This window comes from Vitis vinifera, chromosome 10, assembly GCF_030704535.1.
Source record: "Vitis vinifera cultivar Pinot Noir 40024 chromosome 10, ASM3070453v1".
Lineage (NCBI taxonomy): Eukaryota > Viridiplantae > Streptophyta > Magnoliopsida > Vitales > Vitaceae > Vitis > Vitis vinifera.
In genome coordinates, this window is record NC_081814.1 from 25,602,054 (window position 1) to 25,626,309 (window position 24,256).

The 24,256-nt window shown below is 32.4% G+C and overlaps 2 protein-coding genes and 1 long non-coding RNA gene across 3 annotated transcripts; all 3 read left to right on the forward strand.

Moving 5' to 3' along the window:
* Positions 1-445: 445 nt before the first annotated feature.
* LOC132254405 (uncharacterized) lies at positions 446-10,517 on the forward strand. The gene is made up of 5 exons (XM_059739875.1): positions 446-654; positions 789-832; positions 9,635-9,782; positions 9,929-10,176; positions 10,268-10,517. The coding sequence occupies exons 3-5, from the start codon at positions 9,638-9,640 to the stop codon at positions 10,493-10,495; spliced, it is 621 nt and encodes a 206-aa protein (XP_059595858.1). The 5' UTR covers positions 446-654; positions 789-832; positions 9,635-9,637; the 3' UTR covers positions 10,496-10,517.
* Positions 10,518-10,645: 128 nt separating this feature from the next.
* Positions 10,646-11,667, forward strand: LOC132254406 (uncharacterized). Its single transcript, XM_059739876.1, has 3 exons — positions 10,646-10,731; positions 10,815-10,922; positions 11,024-11,667. Exons 2-3 carry the CDS (start codon positions 10,857-10,859, stop codon positions 11,507-11,509), a joined length of 552 nt encoding a protein of 183 aa, XP_059595859.1. The 5' UTR covers positions 10,646-10,731; positions 10,815-10,856; the 3' UTR covers positions 11,510-11,667.
* An 11,776-nt stretch (positions 11,668-23,443) lies between these two features.
* LOC132254536 (uncharacterized) lies at positions 23,444-24,056 on the forward strand. Its single transcript, XR_009466825.1, has 3 exons — positions 23,444-23,454; positions 23,756-23,848; positions 23,932-24,056. It is a non-coding gene; the product is annotated as an uncharacterized LOC132254536 (long non-coding RNA).
* The last annotated feature ends 200 nt before the right edge of the window (positions 24,057-24,256 follow it).

Consider the following 24,256-nt stretch of genomic DNA (forward strand, 5'->3'; position numbering starts at 1 on the left):
AACTTGATAAAAAAATTTAAAATATAAAACTTGATAAATTTCTAATATAAAATTTTTAAATTTTAAACTTGATAATTTTAAAAATTGAAAAACTTTATAAAACTTAATAAAAATTTTAAAACAACACTTTGAGTAAAACATTGAACTTCCAAAATTAATTTAAAATTTTAAAATAATTGTAAATTTAAAATTTTAAAATAATTGATAATAACCACGGCCAACATTTTAACCCATAAAATGTTAAAATGAGATTTGATAATAACCATATATAAAGCCATGAATATAAAGTCTCACATCACTTTCCAATATAATATTTTAACCATGTGGGCCAACATTTTAACCATTGACTTTCCAATATAAAAGATACATGCAACGTTTTAACCCATTTTAACCATTGAGTAAAACCCTTCTCCTGCAAACATGTCCAATATAAAGCCTTTCTCTCCTGCCAACAAAACCCATTTTCTCTTCCTCTCCAAAACCCACGGCCATAAAACCCACAAAACCCACCCACAACCCCCATTGCTTGGAGGAAGCCATTGCCGGAAAAAGCTTATGGAAGCCATGCCGAAGAAGCCCCATGGAAGCTATGGTCCGTAGAGCCAAAGCCACCTCCAAGAAACTCCCGTAAAAATCATTTCTCTCTAGGTTTTGGTGAGTTTTGGGATTATTATTATTTTTTTTGGGTTTTTTTAGTTGGTATTTTGGAAATGTTTGTGATTAGGTTTGAGATTCCATTGTTATTGGGTTTATTTTCATTATTATTGGGTTTATTTCCATTGTTATAGGGTTTTGGTGCTTTTGGAAAAACCACACTTAATTACTTCCTAAGGTACAATTTCTCTCTAGTTTCTCTCTATTTTTTCTATGATTTAATTCTGATTTCATTGTTATTGGGTTTATTTCCATTGTTACTGTGCAATGAAAGAATTTTTCTTTTGTGTGTTGCATTCTCTTCAATTGTCTATTTCCATTGGGTTTAATTACTGTGTTGCATTCCTAATTTGATTAGTTTTTAACAACGTTGTTTTTTCTTTGTTTCTGTAGCTTTGAGTTTGTGAACATGTTGATATGGATTAAAACTATATATTCCACGCTCCACGTTTCTGTAGCTTTGTTTATGATACCCATTAAGTGTATTAGGAAATTGCCTTTTCAATTAAATATTAAAATATTTTTTAAAAGACAATTTTAAATTTAAATTAAAATTATCTTTTTTTTAAAGTAATTTTAAATTGCCTTTTCAATAATATTTTTTTAGCTTTGGGAACTCATATTACCAACTATCTAAAATCCATGATATTTTAAGTAGATAAAAAAAAATAGAAAGTAGATAAAAAAAAATTATAATTTAAGAACTATTAATTATATAATAAGAGATACAAATAATTATGGAAAAGTTTGTATACAAATAACTGTTTTAAAAAATAATTATATAAATATATAAAATAAAATATTATACATAAAATTTATTTTAAAAATATTTTAAATTTTTAAATATTCTTTTGTTTTATTAAACATAATTATTAAAACTCTTTTTAAAAATAATTATCAAACATGCTATTAAAAATTTTGAATCATAATTCTTTCTAAATAAATTCATTATACAATTAATAATATAGAATGAAACTTAAGTATGTAATAGCTCCCACCGTAAGTCCCCTAAAATTTAATGATTTTTCATGTGGCATGACATCATGTCATAGTCAAATCATTTCCATCCTAAAATAAATAAAGAAATTTACAATGGTGGTGCAAATTGGATTGCAATGGTGGATTAATTAAAGTTAAAGTAAATCCCTCAATGCATCCAAACTTAATGATTAAAGAAATTTTATAAATTAGAATTATGAAATGAATAAAATAATAAAGGATGGATTATTGATTAGCTTAATTGGCAACTATTTTATAGGCGTCGAGATACAAATAAGAGATACAAGTAGATATTTTATTTTATATATACAAATAATTATATTTTATTTTTTATATACAAATAATTATTTTTTATTTTTTATATATTTTTAAAAATAAGTGAGTCAAAACCCACTTTTCTTAAAAAAAGAAAAAAAAAAGAGTTTGAATTGAATTTAGGTAATAAATTAGATTAGATAAAACTTCTTATACGTGATTTATTAAAATTTTGACCGAATACATTTAATTTTCATTGATTCCAAATTCCTTTAATATATATATATATATATATATATATATATATTTGGATAGAGTTTGAGTTGACAATCAACCAAACCCCCCAATCCACATGAGCTACACGTTACAGCCACTAATGCCGAGTTGGATATAGGCCCTGGATCTGCATATATATTATAATCTAAAATTCATGATATTTTAAGTAGATAAAAAAATAGAAAGTAGATAAAAAGAAAATTATAATTTAAGAACTATTAATTATATTATATGTACCTTCATGAAAAATAGATGGAGAAAATAATTTTTTTATCTTTGAATTCCCAAATATAATTTAAGCTTCGATCCCCAGCGGAGTCGCCATTTTGTGGACCCCGCATTTCGGCTCAATGCATTTCCCACTCGAATGGCGAGCTCGATTTTTATTTGAAAAAAATTGATTTTTATTGATTAAGAAAAATGACTTGGAGTCGCCACTTATTTTTGTTTTATTTTTAAAAGGGTAAACAAAATAAGAAAGAAAAACCCTAAATGTGACTCCTTGTTTTGGAAAAGGTGATCTACGAAAAACCGGATCGGGTTCGGGGGTCAGGTTACTTATCGGGAAGGTACGGTAAAGACCGTAGCACCCCTCTAAGTCCCTAATGTCGGGTCTCTACTAATAAAATGAAACTGACGTGGCAATGATGAGGAAATCAATGAATATCAACATGATTACACACCGAGAATCGAAACATGTATAAGAGATGGACAAAGTGAGAGAAAATGCGTACCTTAGCAGCAAACAACAACGCGCTATCATGAAAATGAGATTAGTACAAAACAATGATCACAAGATATATTATACATGTCACTGAGCTGAATACACAATCATCAATAGCACATGTGTCATTTCACTCAATTTTATTTTAAAGAAAATTTATTTGATGTTGGGCCCCCACCAAAGCCCAATTCATTTTTGTATGAATTAATCCCATGAGTATCTATTATTTAGAATTCTGGGATTTGATCCACACTTATTTCAAAACATTTTAAAATCCGGGAAGTTTGAAAGTTGCATGCCGAAGAGAGGTGGCAGAAAAATCAGGAGTGGGGGGGGATAGCAGAGCTTGAGAGTTGAGAAAGGGGAGCGAAGAAAAACAGGGCATGTTCCTGGAGAGAGAAAAGAATCAGAGTAGTGATGGGAGAGGTTTTAGAGAGGCATCTTGAAGGCTGTTTGGGGGAGATCAGAGAGTGCAACTAACTTGGGAGGAGAAGCTTGCTGGTGAAAAAAAGAAAAACAGAGGAAAGCCATGCTGTGGACTTCCAGGGTTTTGCTTAATAAATCCTCAGGTCTCTTATCCTTGCTGAGTTTTAGCGATTCCTTTTTATATATTTCTCTATTCCTGGATATCTAGTTGTGGGATGTTTTGGTTGGTGCATTGCCATTTGAGGGTTCCAGCATAGGGAATGAAAGTTGTGGCCAGGCCTTTTGGGTTTCCAGTGTAACATTCAAAGGATGTCCGCATAAAGGGTTTTCGGGATCTTCTGGGGTATCCAAAATCCTTCAGATCCAGAGACTGGAGTTGCTGGTCTTCGTTATGCTCTTGAAGTTGCAAAGCCTGCGGATAAGTGTGCAATTTGCCTGAGGAGAATACTGTAGTTGTTCCAAGAGTGGACTGTGATCCATAAAGCACCTTTTCCAATGGGAATTCTAGTGACAGTGATGCTTGCATGTGGCTGGGTGTTCACTGTGTTGACAATAAAGTGCAAACACCTCACCGATCACCACCCTACTCTCCATGCGTGAACCCATATATCGAGGATGATGTGAGGAAGTTGAGTTTGTTGAACACTCTCAGCTCGTCTCGCCATGCTTAGATGGATCTCGCAATTCAGGTGACTTCTCCATTAATCACAAAGATGGAACAATTTCGATCTTCAGCAGGGCAGGGAGTTGACGTGTCTTTCAAAGGAGAGTCCATGTATCCCTATCAAGAAGACAAATGCTCCATTATTCTTGATGCTTTAAAGTGGGTTGATTGAGGAATTGAGAAGTTGTCCTCGAACGACGCCGCCGGCGGCGAAGTGCCTCCGCCATCACCACCACCACAGCGACCAACTCCAGCGGCATCAGCAGGAACCTGTGGCATTTAATTTATCATCAGCAGGAATTACTAGGCGTTCTAATGTTAGTTCCAATCATCCAACATCTAGGCCTCTGACATTTAGTGATTCCTTGGACTTGAGGCCAAACGTAGCTGTAGCAGTCAATGCAAATGCAACCCAGATTGCTCCCCAGCGCCAGTCTCGGCTTGGCAAGAAATATGCGTCATTTTCCTTGGAGTGGAGCTTCCAATTCAAAAGCTGGCAGTTCATCACATTCATTTAACTTTTCTAAGGAGAGGAGCTGCTCCAGAGTCTGTTGATAGCCCTTCATAAAGCAGGAGAACACCGTCATTCAGACCTGTGTTAATTAAACCATGCTTGACTTTAGTGAAATATTTACATTTTTAATTATTGTCAAAAGTCAAAAATAAAAAATAAAAATTTTAAAAGTGATACAAATAAAATCTATTCTCAAATTTATATCTTTCTTTTTATGATTTAATTTATAAGTTGTGTCCTTTTTTTATTTAAAATAAAGTAATTAGTTTTTAAAGTTTAAAGATAGTAAACTTATATAATATTTTTAATTAAATATACTCTCAAATAATATCCTACTTCCAAAACAACTTCTCAACAAAAACCATTTTTTATTAAAAATAAATAAATAAAAATAATATCAAACCTATTCTAGAAAAAGAATAGAAATATTTAGAAAATTTTTGTTTTGCACCCAAATTAGAAAATTAAGAAAAATTTTGTTTTGTTTCATCTTATTTATACCTTACCCTTTCATTACTTCATGATCTAAGATATGCATATGTTGCATCTATTGTGAGGCCTTATCTATGATTTTATATTTTATTATTGTTATATGTGAACTAACCCTCGTTGATTTTATGCAATAGAAATATTAGTAATTCATTTATATAAATTATCGAATGTGTTAGTCTCATTGTGTGTTTTTATCTTTTTTTTTTCTAATATTATTTGTCATTAATTTTATCATTTACTCATTTTCATATTAGAAAACCCTAGAATTCCCGTTCAAGTATCCTTGCTGACAAATGTCTCTTTTATCATATATTAAAAACATATAAGTTGTAGACGTGTGGATATGATTATTTATTGTGGTCATATTCAAGTTTTCAACCTATATGTTTTGTATATGATTGGTAGAATTGTCTGCAAATGATGCTTGAATTGTCCGTTTGGATAGTTTGGAAATACATAATATCTATGAAATCACACGCTTATGCTTTAACATATTGATAAGATTTGACATTGATTCCCCTTGTTCTCTGGGTGCATATTTGGACAAGGTGACATATTGTTAGCAGCTTAGTTAAGCTAACTAATAGTATGTTTATACCTTAGCCAATTCGTGTACTTGGAGAACTATGGGGAAATGCTGCTGAAATTTTATCAAAATGAAACTAAGCATGTTAGTGATTGATTCATAGGGATTATGTATTTCTAAATGGGATAGGAACCACTACCAAATATAGGAGTTTGAGATGATAAAAAACATATCACATTCATTATAAGTTGATATGAAGATTCATTGTTATGTGATTGAAGGGTTTAATTTGCGGAAGTACGAGAAAAATGTCAATAGATAAGAGTTGGATGCAGAAGTCAAGAGTAAGTAGTGAATATCATAAAGGAGTTTTGGAGTTCTTAGATTTTGCCTTTACCAATGCACCTGGAAAAGAAATGCTCTCATGTCCCTACATTCGTTGCAATAATTGTGTTATGCAGAAGCAAGAAATCATATATGACCATTTGTTGGACAATGGGATAGCTAGAAATTATGTGTGATGGTTGATGCATGGGGAATATGAGTTTTGTGAACCTGCGAATACTAGCACTAATGAGTCTGATATGCATGATGAGATGGAAGAAATGTTAAATGATGCATTTGGAATGTCAATGCCAAATGAGGAATCTGAACGAAGTCCACATGTGCATGAGGAGTTTGAAAAACCGAATAAGGATGCAAACAAATTTTATAATTTGTTAAGAGAAGCAGATCACGAACTATATCCAGGGTGTAAAAATTTCACAAAGTTGTCTTTTATCATAAGATTATTTCATATGAAGTGTCTTAATGGATGGAGCAATAAGTCATTTACAATGTTGCTTGAATTGTTGAAGGAAGCACTTCCTGAGGGTGAGACATTGCCAAGCAACTATTATGAAGCAAAAAAAATACTTCGTGACCTTGGCCTTCATTATATCAAAATTGATGCATGCCCCTCATATTGCATGTTGTATTCAAAAGAGCATGCAAATGCAAATGAGTGTGTTGTTTATGGTGTCTCCAGATGGAAATCGAGTGATGATCATTCTACAGATGAGTTCACTAAGTCAGTAAAGAAAAAGAAAATTCCTGCTAAGGTCTTGCGTTATTTTCCCTTAAAACCAAGGCTTCAAAGGTTATATATGTCATCTAAGATAGCTTCTCACATGAAATGGCATGTTGATGGTTGCATGGAAGGTGAGATGATAAGGCATCCAGTGGACTCTTTGGCTTGGAAAAACTTCGATAACGTACACCCTTCATTTGAGCTAGAACCTCGAAATGTTAGGCTCGGTTTAGCAAGTGATGGGTTCAATCCTTTTGGGAATATGTCAATTTCATATAGTATGTGGCCGGTGGTTCTTATTCCATATAACTTACCACCTTGGATGTGTATGAAACAAACATTCTTCATGTTGTCACTACTTATTCCTGGTCCAACTGCACCTGGGAATGACATTGACATATACTTACAACCATTGATAGATGAGTTGAATGACTTATGGGAGGTTGGAGTTGAAACATATGATGCTTCAACAAAACAAAATTTTTGTATGCATGCAGCTATATTATGGACCATCAATGATTTTCCTGCATATGCAAATCTTTCGGGTTGGAGTACTAAAGGGAAATTTGCTTGTCCTATTTGTAATAAGGATTGTTCTTCATATCGATTACAAAACGGACGGAAATGGTGTTACATGGGTCATCGTCAATTTTTGCCAATTGATCATAGATTTCAACGTGATAAAAAGTCCTTTGATGGAAATGAAGAGCATAGAGCAACACCTAAACATTTGTCTAGGGAAGATGTTCTACATCAATTATATGGAATGGAACATATTACTTTAGGGAATACATCAAAAAATAAGATGTCAGTAAAAAGAAAAAGAGAACATGTTGAACTTGAGCACAATTGGAAAAAAAAAAAACATTTTTTTCCAATTGCCATATTGGAAAACCCTCATTTTGCGTCACAATTTGGATGTAATGCATATTGAAAAAATATATGTGACAGTATAGTTGGCACCTTGTTGAGTATTGATGGTAAATCGAAGGATAACTTCAATAGTCGTCTTGACTTGCAAGCTATGGGTATCAGAGATCAACTTCACCCCATACAAAGAGGGAATAGGATTATATTGCCTGCTGCATGCTATTCACTAACTTCAAATGAAAAAAAAGGAATTATGTAAATTTTTGAAAGAAATAAAGGTTCCAGATGGTTATGCTTCTAACATCTTTCGGTGTGTACAAGTGAATGAAAGAAAGATATTTGGGTTGAAGTCTCATGATTGTCATGTTCTCATGCAACAACTTCTTCCACTTGCAATTCAAGGAGTTCTACATAAGAATGTTTGTGCTATTATAGTTGAACTATGTAGTTTCTTCAAACAGTTGTGTTTTAAAGTGTTAAAGACTGATCAATTAGAGCACCTTGAGAATGACATAATAGTCACACTTTGTAAATTAGAAAGAATATTTCCTCCATCATTCTTTGATGTTATGGTGCATTTACCTATTCATCTTGCAAGTGAGGCAAAGATCGTTGGACCAGTGCAATATCAATGGATGTATCCTATCGAGCGGTATGTTCTCATTCAATTAATCTTATGTATATTAGGTTTCGTATAGTTCATGAAACAAATCTATCATGTTGTGGAATGACAGGTATTTACATACATTAAAGTCTTATGTCCATAATAAGAGTCGTCCAGAAGGCTCTATTGCAGAGGGGTACATAGCAGAAGAATGTACAACCTTTTGTTCAAGATATTTGCATGATGTTGAAACGAAGCATGACCGTGAAGAAAGAAATAATGTCATTGAAAATAACATAACAAATGGTGGAGGGTTAACCATTTTCAAATGCATGGGACATACAATAGGAAAGTCAACATCTCATGTTCTTAGCACAGAAGAATGGTCCCAAGCACATTTATATGTGTTGACTAATTGTGAGGAAGTGACGTCATTTATTGAGTAAGACCCTTATTTGAATAAAACTTTATATTAATTCTCATGCAAAAATTTAATTTTGGTCTTTGTAAGCATTATAATTAATTTTTTCATTTTTATCAAAGAGCATAAGCAATCTATAAGGGTTAAGCCTCGTATTCGTGCATGAGATGTAGATTTGATTCACAGAAGAGAATTAATTAGTTGGTTTGAAGAACGTGTAAGTTCATTCACTACATAAATTGTTCTATTATCTAATACACATGTATGTATTAACATCTTATATTTGAATCTATAGATTATAAAAATGCGACATGAAGGTCCAACTTCTGAACACATACTATCATTGTCTCGTGGACCAAGTACATCAGTTACATGTTATAGAGGATACATCATTAATGGGTTCAGATTTCACACAAGAGAACGAGAAAAGGAAAAAAAACTCAAAATAGTGGAGTTGTTGTGACCGCAGAGGTATTAAGCTTTGCAAGTGCAAGAGATAAGAACCCAATTCCTGGTCATGTTTCTTACTATGGTGTGTTAACTGATGTAATTGAGTTACATTACCTTGGTGGAAATAAAGTTATTTTATTCAAGTGTGACTGGTGAGATGTAATCAATAGTGGAAGGGGAATAAAGAAGGATGAATATGGGTTCACGTGTTTGAATTTTGAACGTACCATATGCAAAAATGAACCATTTGTGCTTGCATCTCAAGCAAAACAAGTCTTCTATGTTCAAAATTCAAATGAGGAAAATTGGCACACCGTTGTAGAGATACAAACTCGAGGGGTTTATGATATGAATCAGAAAGTATCTACTAATGATCCAGAGCCATATCAATAGCTTATAACACTTCATAGTCAACGTGATGTGAATGAGTTGATCGAGAATGATTTAATCAATTAGGATAGAAATGATATTGCAGGAGAAACTATCCAAACGGATGTTTTACTATCACGACAAGAAAACATTGTTGAAAGAGACAATGAATTCATTCATCATGATGATATAGATGATGTGTAGCTAATAGTATTGGTAAGTACATAAATATATACTTACCAGATATACAAATTGTAATTTATTTCATATTATTTATGTAACTTATTTTGTATTACTTTTCTAATTTACTTTATTATGTAGGAAATGTCACATCAAAGAGGAAGAGTACAAATAGTGTCTCTAAAAGATGAGTTGGACAATCTACAACAACTCTTAAACATACAACCTGCTGCAACTACTACTCCTAGTAGTTCTGATCCTTCTGATTCTTCAGATCCTTCTGTTGTTGGTATGATTAAGAAGATTATGTTTAACTTTACATATGATAAATGTGTTTACATATATTTAATTTCTTGAATGATAGGTTTTTAATGTTTAATTTTATATAAGATAAGTAAATTATGTTTCTTTTAATTTCATTATTACTCTTAATAGGTTCATCCTCTAGCAAAAAGAGGACACGTGACCTAACACGTAACTTAGATTTACTTAGTATGAAACCTGGGGAAAAAAAAACTACACGATTCAATACCAGAGGGCAAGTTGTTTATGATGGAAAAGGGGAAAGATTGTCAAGCTATATGGGAACATTGGTGCGATCTCAACACAATGTACCCATCCAAGTTCAAGATTGGAATCATGTTAGTGAAGATGTGAAGGAAAAGATTTGGGCCTTAGTATTGGTATATGCTAGTTACTATTCAATCTAAATTGTAATGTTATTGTTTAAAAATGATACCTCTTATTGAAACATGACATTTTAATGCAATACAGGAAAAATATGAACTAGATGAAACATGTAAGAGCTACATTCTTCAATGTTGTGGAAATTTGTTTAGAAGCTATAGAAATAAAATGAAGGCCAAGTATTATAACCCTTATAATACAGATGAGGAGAGATTGTGCCATCGACCTCCACACTTATCAGATGATGATTGGAGGTGGCTCATCCACTTTTGGGGTACACCTGAGGCCAAGGTAAAGATAATGATATTTTCTTGATAATGTGTCTTATGATACTCATATTCACATAAAATGATATTTATTAGTTATATCTAACCTAATACTTCATGTATATAACTTTTATTATGTTTCTATTACCTATATAAGTGACTTGCTATTTTTTAATTGATGTAGGTATCTCAGAAAAAAAAAAAAAAAACAAGGCAAATAGGGCAAAACAAGTGATAAAGCATACATCGGGATCAAAAAGTTATGCTCAAATTCGATATGAACAGGTTGGAAATTTATTATTAATATGATTTGTTTGTACATAAATAATTCATCATAAATAACTCAATTGTTTTACTTATAAGAATAGGCACAAAAGAAGGGGGATCGAAGTGAGCCCAATAGAATTGAGATGTTTGCCCTGACACACACAAGAAAAGATGGGATGCCTGTTGATGATCATTCTAAGGAGATTATGGTAATAAAGTAAATAAATCTTATATACTTGTATTTCAATCATAGTCTCATACTAAATTATTTTAAAAGTCTAACAATTTTTTTTGTTTTTTATAATTCCAGGATCAATTTCAACAATTACTATCCCAACCTGAGGGGACATCTTCTTCTACTTCTGCATCATCTGGAACATCTACATCTGTAGCATCTACATATGTAGATGAGATATATACTCAAGTCATGGGTCCAGAGAGGCATGGTCGTGTTCGAGGGTATGGATTTGGTCATACTCCTACCTCAATCTTTGGTTCTACTAATAGAAGGCGATCAGGAGTTATTCTTTCAACACAACTTGAAAACGCCCAAGAGATGCTAATAGCTGCAGAACAAAAGTTTACAACTGCAACTGAAGAACTCTCAAATGTGAAATATGAACTCTCACATGTGAAAGAAACATTTGAAGAGAGGTTGATAGAAGTTCAAAAGAAGACACGGGAAGAAGTGAAAGAAGAGTTTGAAGAAAAAATGATGGAAATGCAAATAAAAATGCAAGCACAAATTCAAGAACAGATGATGCAAATGATGCAACAATTTCAGCAAAAGCAGTAGAAATTTGAAGATTTTGCTACATCTTTATATGATAGATTCTCTTAACTTTTTTTGAAGATTATACTACTTATTTATATGATAGATTCTCCTAACTTTTTTTACTTTCTATGACTATTATGTGATGTTTGGTTGGTTGATTTGTTATATTATGTTAGAATGTAAAACTAAATTTGAATCTCTTTGTTTTTTGTTTGTTTGGTCTTTTTTTTTTTTGTTATATTATGTTTTTTTTATTTAATGACTTATATTGATATATAAGTTTTTAACTAGCTTGGAATAATTGATTGTAATATATTGAAATTGGTTTAATTGTTTAATTGCATATACAGGTCTAAAATGGGTTTGTTTGGGTTTATAACAGGTTTGGGAAATTTTAATTTATAAAAAACCAATGTCTAAAATATAACATATTTTAGTCACGACCACTAAAAAATTGTGACCATAAGTGTGCTTTTAGTCACGCTTAGAATGAATCGTCACCAAAAGTTAGGGATAGCGGCCATAATAGACTTAATGTTTAGTCATGGTCAATACCCTAACCGTGACTAAATGCATGTTTATAGTCACGGTTAATAAAAATGACTGTGACTAAATGTCAACTTTTGGTCACGGTCAATTTCTTAATCGTGACTGTAGACATGCATTTAGTTACGGTTAAGGTACTGACCGTGACCAAAAGTTAACATTTAGTCACAGTCATTTTTATTAACTGTGACTAAATGCATGTCTACAGTCACGGTTAAGAAATTGACTGTGACCAAAAGTTGACATTTAGTCACGATCATTTGATTTACCGTGACTATAAACATACATTTAGTCACGGTTTAGAGCATTAACCGTGACCATAAGTTTACATTAATCCATTAAGTTTACATTTAGTCACGGTAACTTACATGAGCATGACCATAAGCTTATATATAGTCACGATCGATAATTTTACCCGTGACTAAAGGTTAAACATATAGTCACGGTTTATTACCTGGCCGTGACCAATACCTTTAACTACGCCTCATATTGTGACTCTCGGTCGTGGTTTCATAAGACCGCGACAATAGGTTTTGGTCACGAATATATAAGATTTGGTGACGGTTGGCTGGCGATTATATAAGAGCATGACCATAAGCTTGTAGTGTATCTTGTAACGTACTTCCACAAGACATGAGGGGTTAGATACTAAATAATAAAATAAAGAAATCCTAACATGTTTGTTATCTAATTAGCATAGAAAAAATGATTAAAGTATAGAAAACAATCAATTATCACATACATCTTATATATAATTCCTAAAAAAATAGATAGATATGATTACAACAAGTAGCAAAGATGGCAGCATACATGAGTTTTGAAAAGAAGATTTTATGTAGGGGGTTTCACCAATTCCCCAATTGATATACACGAATCTAGCCTAGAATTATCCCATTTATTTGGGACCACAAGCTTGGATTCATGTCTTACTCAAAACCGTAGTTTTTATTGAAAATTGAGAAAGATGTGAACCGATCAAGACATGGTTGCATATTATTTAAGAAAATGAAATTTTAATTCTAATGACTCTAAATGAATTTTTTTTAAATAGTTTTTCAAAGGGATCTTTTGAAAAAAATGTTTTTTTTTAAATAAAAAAAGGTTAATTTGAAAACAACAAAACATAAGAAACAGAATACCAAGCAAAACAAAAGAAAACAAAATCACAAAGTGAAATTTTTGACAACCGAGCAAACTAAAGTGGTGAGAATGGAGGTCAATCTTCACTATTTTCCGATGGCCTCTGAAAAGTAAATTTGACAAGAGACTACCAAAACAATAAGCTATTAAAACTTAAATCAAATAAGCTAATGAGATATCCACCAAGAATTAATGACTAAGATTCAAGGAACACATCAATTGAGAATAACAATCAATAACTAACATAAGATCGATTAAACATATAAACACATTTAAACTAAAAAAATAAATTAAAACTAAACAAAATTGGAATTAAAAACATATACTTTATCCAATAAGATTGATTAAACTGTCGGATTAAAATTACAAACACATCTAAACTAAAACAAATAAATAACTAAGTAAATTAAAACTAAACTAAATCAGAATTAAAAACAAGATCTTTACCTAAGAGGTATAATTAAACAATTGAATTAAAATCACAAACACATTCAAAATATAGAATAACTTAAAACTAAGTTAAATTGAAATTAAACTTTATCTAATAAGATTAATTAAACTAATAAATTAAAATCAACAACAAATCTAAACTAAAGAATAAATTAAGACTAAACTAATTGGAATAAAAAACACAAACTTCATCTGACATGATTATTTAAACTAATGAATTAAAATCACCAACACACTTAAGCTAAAAGATAGATTAAAACTAAAATAATTTGGGATTAAAAAAATGTAAACTTTATCACAAAGAATTAATTAAACCAATAAACTAAATTTTTTAAAAAATCTAAGCTAAATACAAAAAAAAAAAAAAAAAAAAAACTCTATTGAAAACTAACATGTGTTATGGAGAGAGCTTTCTCGTGCGTGTTAGTCATTCCTTTTGATTTGTGGATAAAAATACTCTCTTGGTATGTCAAAGTGGCAACCCAATCTATTGTCCAAAGTCCTCTATTGCTTTCCAAAATCTGTGTGTGCCCTCCAGGAGTCCCCTTTTCTCTGTTCTTATATTTTTATTTATAAGGCAGCTCACTCCTTCTATGGAATATTTTGTTCCCTTTTTGAATGCACGTGGATATGGGAAGTGCATATATGTGTGGCTTACTTGGAGATTTCCTCAATGATACAACCCATCTTTTGTTTGGTAAGTGATCAAATCTTGATAATTACAATATCAGCTGTTGATTGGAGTGACCGAGTTGGAAGTTGCAGGGGCCTTATCCTGTACCGCCACACAATGGAGCATCTGCACTGTAATGCACGTTTCATCGAAAAACCAATGAACACTCTAACAACTCATTGAGATCAACGAACAAGGACTCGTCCTCTTCTCCCATGCAAACAACCAGTCCAAGGTAGAGGAAAGGCTCTTTGGACAACCCGGTTTATGGAGCGAGCCGACTTCGAGCTGGTATTTAACCGCCAACGGCGACTTGGAGGTCCAAGTTGAGCTCAAGTTACTCAATACACCACTTGAATGATACATAGTTTTCTTCAATTTTCGGAAGCTTCGATCGAGCTGAGCTCTACCTATTTCGAGCATCTCGGAAACACGTTCACTATCTGATGAAGCCTTGTCGAAGTGCTCCTTAAGTGATGCAACAATCTTGGATAAATCTTGAAGTCATACAACAATTTTCAGATCGGAGATTTCACTAGTTTCGGTGTTGTAGCTCACGGACGATCCAGTGTCATCGAATTTATTCGACTTGCTTGCAGGTGGGAACTTCGATTTAACAGTAGTAGGTTCATTGTGCACCGAGGATCTGAAATTCGATCGGTTCCCGATCTCGGATCTGGACTCTACATCTCCCTCGTCTGATGATCCTTTCTTAGTGTTGGTGGACTGCAATGGTTGTGATGAATATTGTTTTCCGATGACAATGAACTCTAATGGTTGTGATGGATATTGCTCTCCAATGACAATGAACTCTAATGGCGGTGATGACTCTCTATAAACGAACCAATGAGCTTCAATGGTGGCAAACTACTCCGGCAATGATGAATTCCACTGACGAACCAGCAAGCTTCAACAGTGGTGACTACACCGACAGTTATGAACTTGCCTTTTTCAATGCAGAATTTGCTCTCCTCAAGAAAATGTCCAAAAGTCTTGTTGTCAGTGTTGTGGCTCCTTTTTGTACCAACATCAAAAGTCACTAGAACTCCAATTGTCACTCATTCACAAGTGTGGTGTGCATGTTCCCATGTTCATGTGTTCTTCATACCGAATCATCCCTTCTAGAGACTTTTCCAAAAAAGCTTCACCAAATGCATGTTTTCATATATTCTTAAGACACGCCTACAGAGACTCCCACTTGGTGTGATGAAATTCCACTTTGAGTTTTTTTTTTTAATTGAAAGTATATTTTATGTAATTGAAAATTAAATTTTGTGTAACCAAAAGTAAAATTTATGTAAATTTAAATTTAAAAGTAAATTTTATATAAATTGAAATTAAAAATAAACTTTGTGGTTAAAAGCAAAAGGAAACTTTATGAATATATATCACATGCAATCAAATGTTGAAGTAGCCTACACAAGCCATGCAACCATGCAAGTCATACAAGTCATGCTAAAAATCTCTAATAGACCAAGTGTGCCAAAGTGGGCCTAAGTGACCTAGGTAGCCCTAATGTGTCTTAATGGGCCTAGGTGGTTTAGGATAGTGTCTAAGTGACCTAAAGTGATCAAGACATTGTCTAAGTGATCTAAATGTGCCTAAGTGTGCTATCCTAAAAGTGCACCTAAAAGTTATCCTAAAAAAGAAGGAAAAGCCTAAGTCTAAATTAGGGCTGCTAAGAGTCACAATGAGGTTAGATAAGTCCCTCAACCAAAGTCTCTAAGGTGGCTAAAAAAAAAGTAAGTAGTATGAGTAGCAATGGGCCACCAAGGAACTACTATGGAGCATTGGAAGTGAACTTAAAAGACATGTGCTAATGGGACAAAATTGAGGGTCTACACTAGCCCAAAAAGATTGTTAATTGATTAATTAATTAACCATATAAGACCTAATTAATCAATTAGCCCAATTTAGAGATACCACTCATTTATCCTTATACAATCTTGTATAATTACCAAAACACCCTTATGCACAAAAGTGAACTAAAAACTCATTCAACCCTTATAAACCATACCATAAAGGAATATAAGCTCAAAGTAGGGACCACTTGGACCCACAGGAGTATTGGCTCTCTCATAAAAAAATTTTGAAATTGATTCAACATCTCACTACAAAGAGTCAACTACACTCTAATACCCTATGTATATTACAATGAGCCACCAAGTACTCAAGTCCATGACCTACTATCCACTACATGCAGCCTCCTCATTGGTGTTTGTTATCTAACAAGGTAGTGTTATCACTTATCAAAATTACATCTCAAATCCTTAAGTTATAGATCCCATTTATTATGTGATCAACTAACATACTCTAACTCCAAGAAGCATATGTCAAATTCTACTAAAGGAGTTTTGTGGTCACAAATTTCATGATCACATGTCCTTTGGATCACCCAAGGGAACACACTGTCTCAATCCCATGAGATATCATAGTGCCTCTATTGAAAATACCTATTGCCACCAGCCTCCATCAATAGTCACCTAATCCATAGGGATATATGACCACTTTAGGGTCTTACCCATAGGTCAAAGCCTCTTGTTGATTTTGGCACAGGCTCAATATCCACTCAAGGTTAAGAGCCCATGTAGTATAGTAGCTTGGTGAATCATGACAATTGATAGTCTTACATCATGATTCATTGTAAGTCCTATCTGGTATGCATCATATACACTAGTGCACTCACCATAGGAAACCTATCCCAACGGCCAAGACAAGTCATGTCTCCAATTAGGAGGTGATGTAGTACAGTCTTTATTGGATTGTCCAAATCCATGAACCGACTATGGGCAACTTATCTACTACTTACAAGGAACCTAACACTGTATCTTTTGTACAACTCCTAATGCACACAAGCCATGTACAATGTAAGAGACATGGGTTGAATGCTCAAATCAATGCCTATATACCAAAATGATAGCAATGTGACAATTAAGTTTAACTTTGTTATATCATGTCTTGCTTTTAGGGGCTCAATCCTAATAGAATATAAGGATCAAATCCACATATCGATATGGGCATTTGATTGAATAAAATTAAAAAACAAAATTAACCATCGTCTCTAATTTTTTTAAGAATTATAATAATGAGATTAATGATTAGTTAGTCCCATCCTTGTGACTTATATTAGGTAATGACATGGTGGATTATTGCTCGATACTAGTTATTCTTGGTAATTCTTGATCATTAGTTATCCTAGGCTTCTATTTTGTTATTTGTCCTAAAACAAAGCTACAAGGATCAAGAAAAGTTAGAAAACTAAACCTTTAATCGTTAATTAATTTCATTCACTTAATGGTTTTAGGAATCTATTTTAAAAAGGAAAAATCTAAGTTTTAAATGCAATATTGGTCTTAAGATTCATTTCGATCATAGGTTAACTTTGATCATAAACCCTAGGTTTTATAATGCTCTAACTTTAAGGATTTGACATTGTATTGTGAAACTCTCTAGAACATTCTTTCTTTTATTTGATTTATATCATTTAGGATTTTAGGAAATATTTATTCCTATTTTATCCCTATTTATACAATTTAAGATTTTAGCATCTTTAGCAAATAATTAATCCTTCTAATCTAAAAAAAATAAACACATTAGAGTTGATCCTAGAAGACAACAACCTGAAATACTACAAAGTTGTGGTAACTCTACCTTTTATTTTTCTTGGCCAGAGTTATCATGTATTTAATTTTTTGTATTTTATTTATAATAGAGATTTGTGGTTAAGTCTTCCCCCCTTTCAACAAGTTTTATTTGGGGTATACCCTCTTTCTTTAAGTTCATTTGGGGCATACCCTTTTTCTTCGAGTTTCGTATGGGACATCCTCATTTCTTTGAGTTTCATCTAGGGCATACCCCTTTCATTGAGCTTATTTAGGGCATTCCTCCTTCATTGAGTTTATCTAGGGCATTCTCCTTTGACTGCATTGCATATTGGGGCATACCTCCTTCATTGAGTTTTTCTAGTGCATCCCCCCTTTATTAAGTTTATCTAGGGCATAAGCTCTTTCTTTAGGTTTGTCTAAGGCAAACTCCCTTTTATTAGGTTTACTAGGGCATACCCTTTTCATTGAGTTTATTTGAAGCATCCTCGTTTCATTGAGTTTATCTGAGACATACCCCATTTCTTTAAATGTCTAAGGCATACCCCATTTCATTAGATCTATCTAGGGCATTCTCTCTTCTTTGATTTTATCTAAGGCATCCTTCTTCATCGAGTTATACTGATACATCCCCCTTTCATTGAGTTTATCTAGGGCATCCCCACTTCATTAAGTTTTTACCTAGGCATTCCCATTTTCATCATATCGTCATTCTTAGTAGTTTTTTAATGGTTTGACTTAAAGTCATGTAGATTTTTATTTTTATTTTATCGATTTTGGCATTTAGGGCCCACAAGTTGGAGTTATTCAACTCATTTACAGCCTTGAGTTGTTCATTGCATCACAACCCTGAGTTGTTCATTTTATTATAAACTTAAGTCTTTCATCATTTTAGTCACCCTTGAGTGGTTTGACCCGAAGTCATAAATTTTGATCTCATTTTCAATTAATTTTGGCTTTTAGAAACCATAGTCGTTAGTTATTCATTACATCACAAACTTGAGTTATTCATTACATCCACAACCTCAAGCTTTTCATCGCATCATAACCCTAAGTTGTCCATTTCGTTATGTTCACAACCCTAAGTTGTTCATTCATTCATTCATTTGTAGCCTAGAGCTATTCATTGCATTTGTACTCACTTTTTTTTATCATACTATTCTAGAGTTTCTCTTCCCTTATTTCACATGACACTGTCTTTTAAGGTTATAGTCGTGTTTTAATTGTATTGCTTAGTGCCCTTTGTCTTGTGCCCTTGTATAGTGTACACATAGATTTCCCTTTGTATGTGTTGTTCATGTGCTCTTTGGTGGTCTGACTGCTACTCAACTTTGGCATCAATCTTTGAACTACTTCTAGAGACCTTTTTGAAGGAGTCTCGGATCTACAGTGTAACTTTAGAGGCACCTTAAGAGTCTCATTTCCTTGTCCGACCTTTTGTTACTTTTTTTAGGAGTTTTTAGGCTCTCTTTGTTTTGATTTAAGTGAGTTTGTGTTCTACTAGGAAAATTTTTGTGATCTTTCTTTCTCTTTCTTGCTCTTTAGTATAGTTTACTTCATTTCGTTCATTATCTACACTTTCATTTCACTCCAACATTCATATTTATTACACTCGTGCTATCGAAGATGGGCACATTCCTTACTTTATCTCTCTCTCATGACCATCTCCACCTTTTCATTCATGCCATCATAACTATTAACTCATCTATTTCATTCCACCCTTCACATACTCTCTTTCTTCTTACCCATTACAATCATAACCTGTCTTTCTATCACACCTAAACACCTATCTCACTCTTCCATCTTCTTTCTTCTCTCATTCTTCTTCTCTATTAGTTCAATTACACCACTACCCATAGCGTCTCCAACGAATCCACCATTCTATATAGGGCGCTTCTCCACTCTCGCAATGAGAACTTCCACCACTTAATTCATCTACTTTAGCAATGATGACAACAACATCTACTCTTGCTTTGTGGACCTCCAATTTCTCTTCTACACACATTAGTTTCCTTCACCAATCTCTTTTTCTAATCCACATGAATATCCATGGGTCCACACCATCAACTTCTTCTCTCACCCTTTATCTTTAGTAAACATCCACCAAGCTAGCATAACCATTATCGTGCCACGCAGCGCTTCCACTACCTCTCTGTCCATACTAACGCCATCTATAGGAGCAACTTATACCCACCTTCACCAATCATATAAGGCACATCCTCTCTATAGCTTCCCCAATTGATACAACTATGCCTCCTTTACTAACCACACACCTTTATCGTAGCATCACTTCTCTAACAATCCATCCTCACCACCTCCCATGGAGGTTTCTCTTCATTTCTAGAGGCATGGGTAAGCTTCTTTGTGTTGATTTGCATAGTGTTTGTTTTTAGGATTGTATCATTCAAGCCTTTTGGGCCTTGGTATTCAACTCTTATTTACTCGGTTTACATGCATATTTATTATTGGGCTTCATTTCACATTACTTAGGCTTTGCATTTTGGATAATGATTTAGGTTTATTGGTTTTTGAATTGTTGAATTACATGATTTGGGCCTTTCAACTTGGAGGTTTACTTATTTGGGTTGGGCTTGATTTACTCTTTGGACTTTTGGCTTACATGTTTCTGATTCAGGTTTGTCTCATTTTTTATGCATGGTCTATTGTTGGCAATTTTTTTTGGCTGAGCATGGATATATGACACATGGAGAGCTAAATTTCATTGAAGAAAAAGGGATGCTCGAGAGGCTTATAAAAGGCATAAAGCCCTAGTCAAAAAGGGGTGTGAGATGGCTCTCACTTCTCTTTGATTTTTCTAATTTTTTTTGTGAGAGTGCATTGTTTTATATCATTGGAGTACTATTGAAGCTTCACTGAAAGCTATAGAAAGCATTAATTGCATTTAGATAGAGTTCTCATTCCTCACATATTTATTTTAGTTTCATTTTCATTCTTTTGGAGTTTTTTTTTTTTTTCATAATTTCAACTTGTTTTATATTTGTTAATTGTGTATACTGGTATGTAGACCCTCCATTTTGTCCCTTTAGCACATGTATTTAAGTGCTCTTCCAATACTCCACAATAATTCTTTGATAGACCATTACTTCTCATGTAGCTTATCTTTTCTGAGTCACTTTAGAGACTTTGGTTGAGGGGTTTATCCAGCTCCATATTATGACCTTGGTTGCCCTTCAAGTTTAGATTAGGCTTCACTTAGGTACACTTTAGGTTAGACTTAGTTAGGCCCACCTAATCTCACCCTAGGCCCGTATAGGTATACCCGGCCCATTAGGCACCACCTTAAGCCCATTTAGACACCTTAGGTCCATCTAGGTTCACTTAGGCTCATTTAGATACCTTAGGCCCATTTAGGTTCACTTAGGCCCACTTTGGCACACTTGACCCATTAGACATTCTTAGCGTGACTTGTATGGTTGCATGGTCCATTTATCTCGTTTATTTATTTATTTATTTATTTATTATTATTATTATCAATCACTTTTATTTAATCATTTTTTATATTTTTATTTATTTATTTATTTTAATTTATTTTCATTGTTATCAATCATTTTTATTTATTTAGTTATTTGTTATTTATTATTTATTAATATTTTTTGTTTATTCTTTTATCTATTATTATTATTTTATCATTCTCTAATTTATTTATTTATTTATATTTTATTTTATTTATTTAATTTAAATATTTGATGTTTTTATGGGAAAATTTACCAATCGGAGGAAAAAGAATTGTGAAATTGGTAAGACTTTGAAAAGGAAATGAGCTCTTCCAGAGAGTTAAAATAGGGATAAAGGGGTTTTTGGAAAAGATGGGACTTCTTACGTGATATGTATGGATTGGTTTTTTTGAAATTTAAAAAGGATCACTACTACAAAAATAGTTTATGGTGTCACTATTTACGGTGTCACTTTTAAAATAATGACACCATAAGGTTTATAATTAATAAAGGTGACACATCATATAAAAAATCTTCAATTGAGGTAGTTAGATGATATTAATTTTATATTTATAGTGTCATTTTTTGGGAAGTGACATTATATAAAATAAATTTTTTTAGGTATTATAACTTAATGAGCCCACTTTTAGAATTAATAATGATGGATACTATATAAAAATCCCATTGTTTCCATATCTCACCCACAATCCAAAAAATCTCAATATATAAATCCTATATATAAAATCATGATCTTCTTCAACCTTTTCTCTCACCCATCCATAGTCAACACGCTCACAACGGACATTCTTCACTTTGTGGACTCCCAGGTAACCCAAAATCTCTTGGATCTATCATTTTTTTCTTTTATTAATATCATTATATTAATTGTTTCAACATCTTTGTATTATGGTTTTTGTGAATTATGTTTTCTTGAGTTGTAGGGAAGAAAAATTTAGGTTTAATCTTCTAGTATAGAAGAAAAAACTGTAGATTAATTGATTTTTTAATCTAAACCAAACACATGATCAAGTCCTTAAAAAAAAAGTGAAAAACAGGAAAAAATGAATGATTTTTAATATGTATTTGTGTGAGAATGACAGGTACAGAATTTTTTTGAGATTTATTATCACATAATCTTCATCCTTTCTAAAAAACGAGAGAGGAAAAAAAAAAAAGAATGATTTTTCTGTTTGTATCTAAGTGGGAATGAGATATAGAATTTCGTTGAGAGTATCCAACCCCAAAAGGACCAATCCGGAAAGGCATGTGTGGTATTGATGGGAGATGATAAGATGGAAATCATAACCATAGCCATGTTCTCTCTGTGTCTTTCTATCCTCTTCAATTAATTCATGGACATAGATGTTTTATTTAGTTTTTATATTTAATTTATTTATAGTTTATTTAGTTTCTAAAATCCAATTAGCTAGATATTTTATTTGATTTTGTTTTTATATTTAAGTACTTGAGTTTTGGAAAGTTTTTATATTTTGTTAATAGAAATAGAAATTTTTATATTTTTTATTATTAGGAATTTCTATTTTGTTAAATTGTAAGTATCTATCTCAATAAGAGATTATTAATATTCAAATGAAAGTGATGGAAGAGAGTAAATATTTTAATGCTCAATTATATTTTAATGTTATTTTTTTTTACATAAGGGTTTATTTATGTTTTCAATTTTGAAGTTCCCTTTCCAAGTCTAGCAACAAAAGTAGTAGTGTCCAACCTTAAAATGGGCATGTGTGGTATTGACGGGAGATGATAAGATGGAAATCATAACCATAACCATGTTTTCTCTGTGTCTTTCTATCCTATTCAATTAATTCATGGGCATAGATATTTTATTTAGTTTTTATATTTAGTTTATTTATAGTTTATTTAGTTTCTAAAATCCAATTAGCTAGATATTTTATTTGATTTTGTTTTTATATTTAAGTACTTGAGTTTTGGAAAGTTTTTATATTTTTTTAATAGAAATAGATATGAGGACTTAAAGGGTTTATATTTAGGTAGTGCTTGAGCCAAGGAAAATGAAGTCCACTATCTTGACCCTATGCATCTCAAACCATGTGAGGACTTAAATGACATCGTAAACATGTAAGTTCTTCCTATTATTTTTCATAGTATTATTTTTAAATAAAAAAATACATTCACCTCAAACACATTTTTTTATTATTTATATATATTAAAACATATAACATTTACCTATTTTAAAAATGTACCCATTGAACTTATTTACATAGGGCTCTTCGAATATTTGCAAAGAAAACATCTAAGAGGGAGCCACCTTAGCAACTAGTGCAGGTGACATCCAAAAATTTTTCTTTACACATTAGCTTATGCATTTGCACCATTTATATATGTGAGTACTAATGTTATTTTATAATTGATCGATTAGTGTCCAAGACAAGAAAGAGGGTTCGAATGTGGCTACTTTGTTATGAGATTCATTAAAGAGATAATTTTTTATCCTACAATTATTGCTTCAAAGGTATTACTTATTTAATGAATTGTACATAGTTTTAGGCCTCCCAATGTTATGCATTTTAATGTTATTTTCTTATTTGATTTCAGTTTGGTGATAAAAAAAAAACATATTCTCAAGTAGAATTCGATGAAATTAGAGGAGAATGGGCTACTTTTGTGCTACAACTAATCATGAATCATGTTGATGCATCATGATCACCATGCATGGTGAGTCCCTTAGCTACTACATGAATTTTTCCATAGGTATTGTATAGTAATGCTTATTCTTTGAATAATGTTTCTATTTGAAAAAAAAATAGTTCTTAGATTTGTTCATTTATGATAACATCGATCCATGTTTATTTTCTTCAATAAAAATCTCTAAAACTCATTAAATTTTGAAATGCAGGTATATACTCTTGGGAGGGTGAAA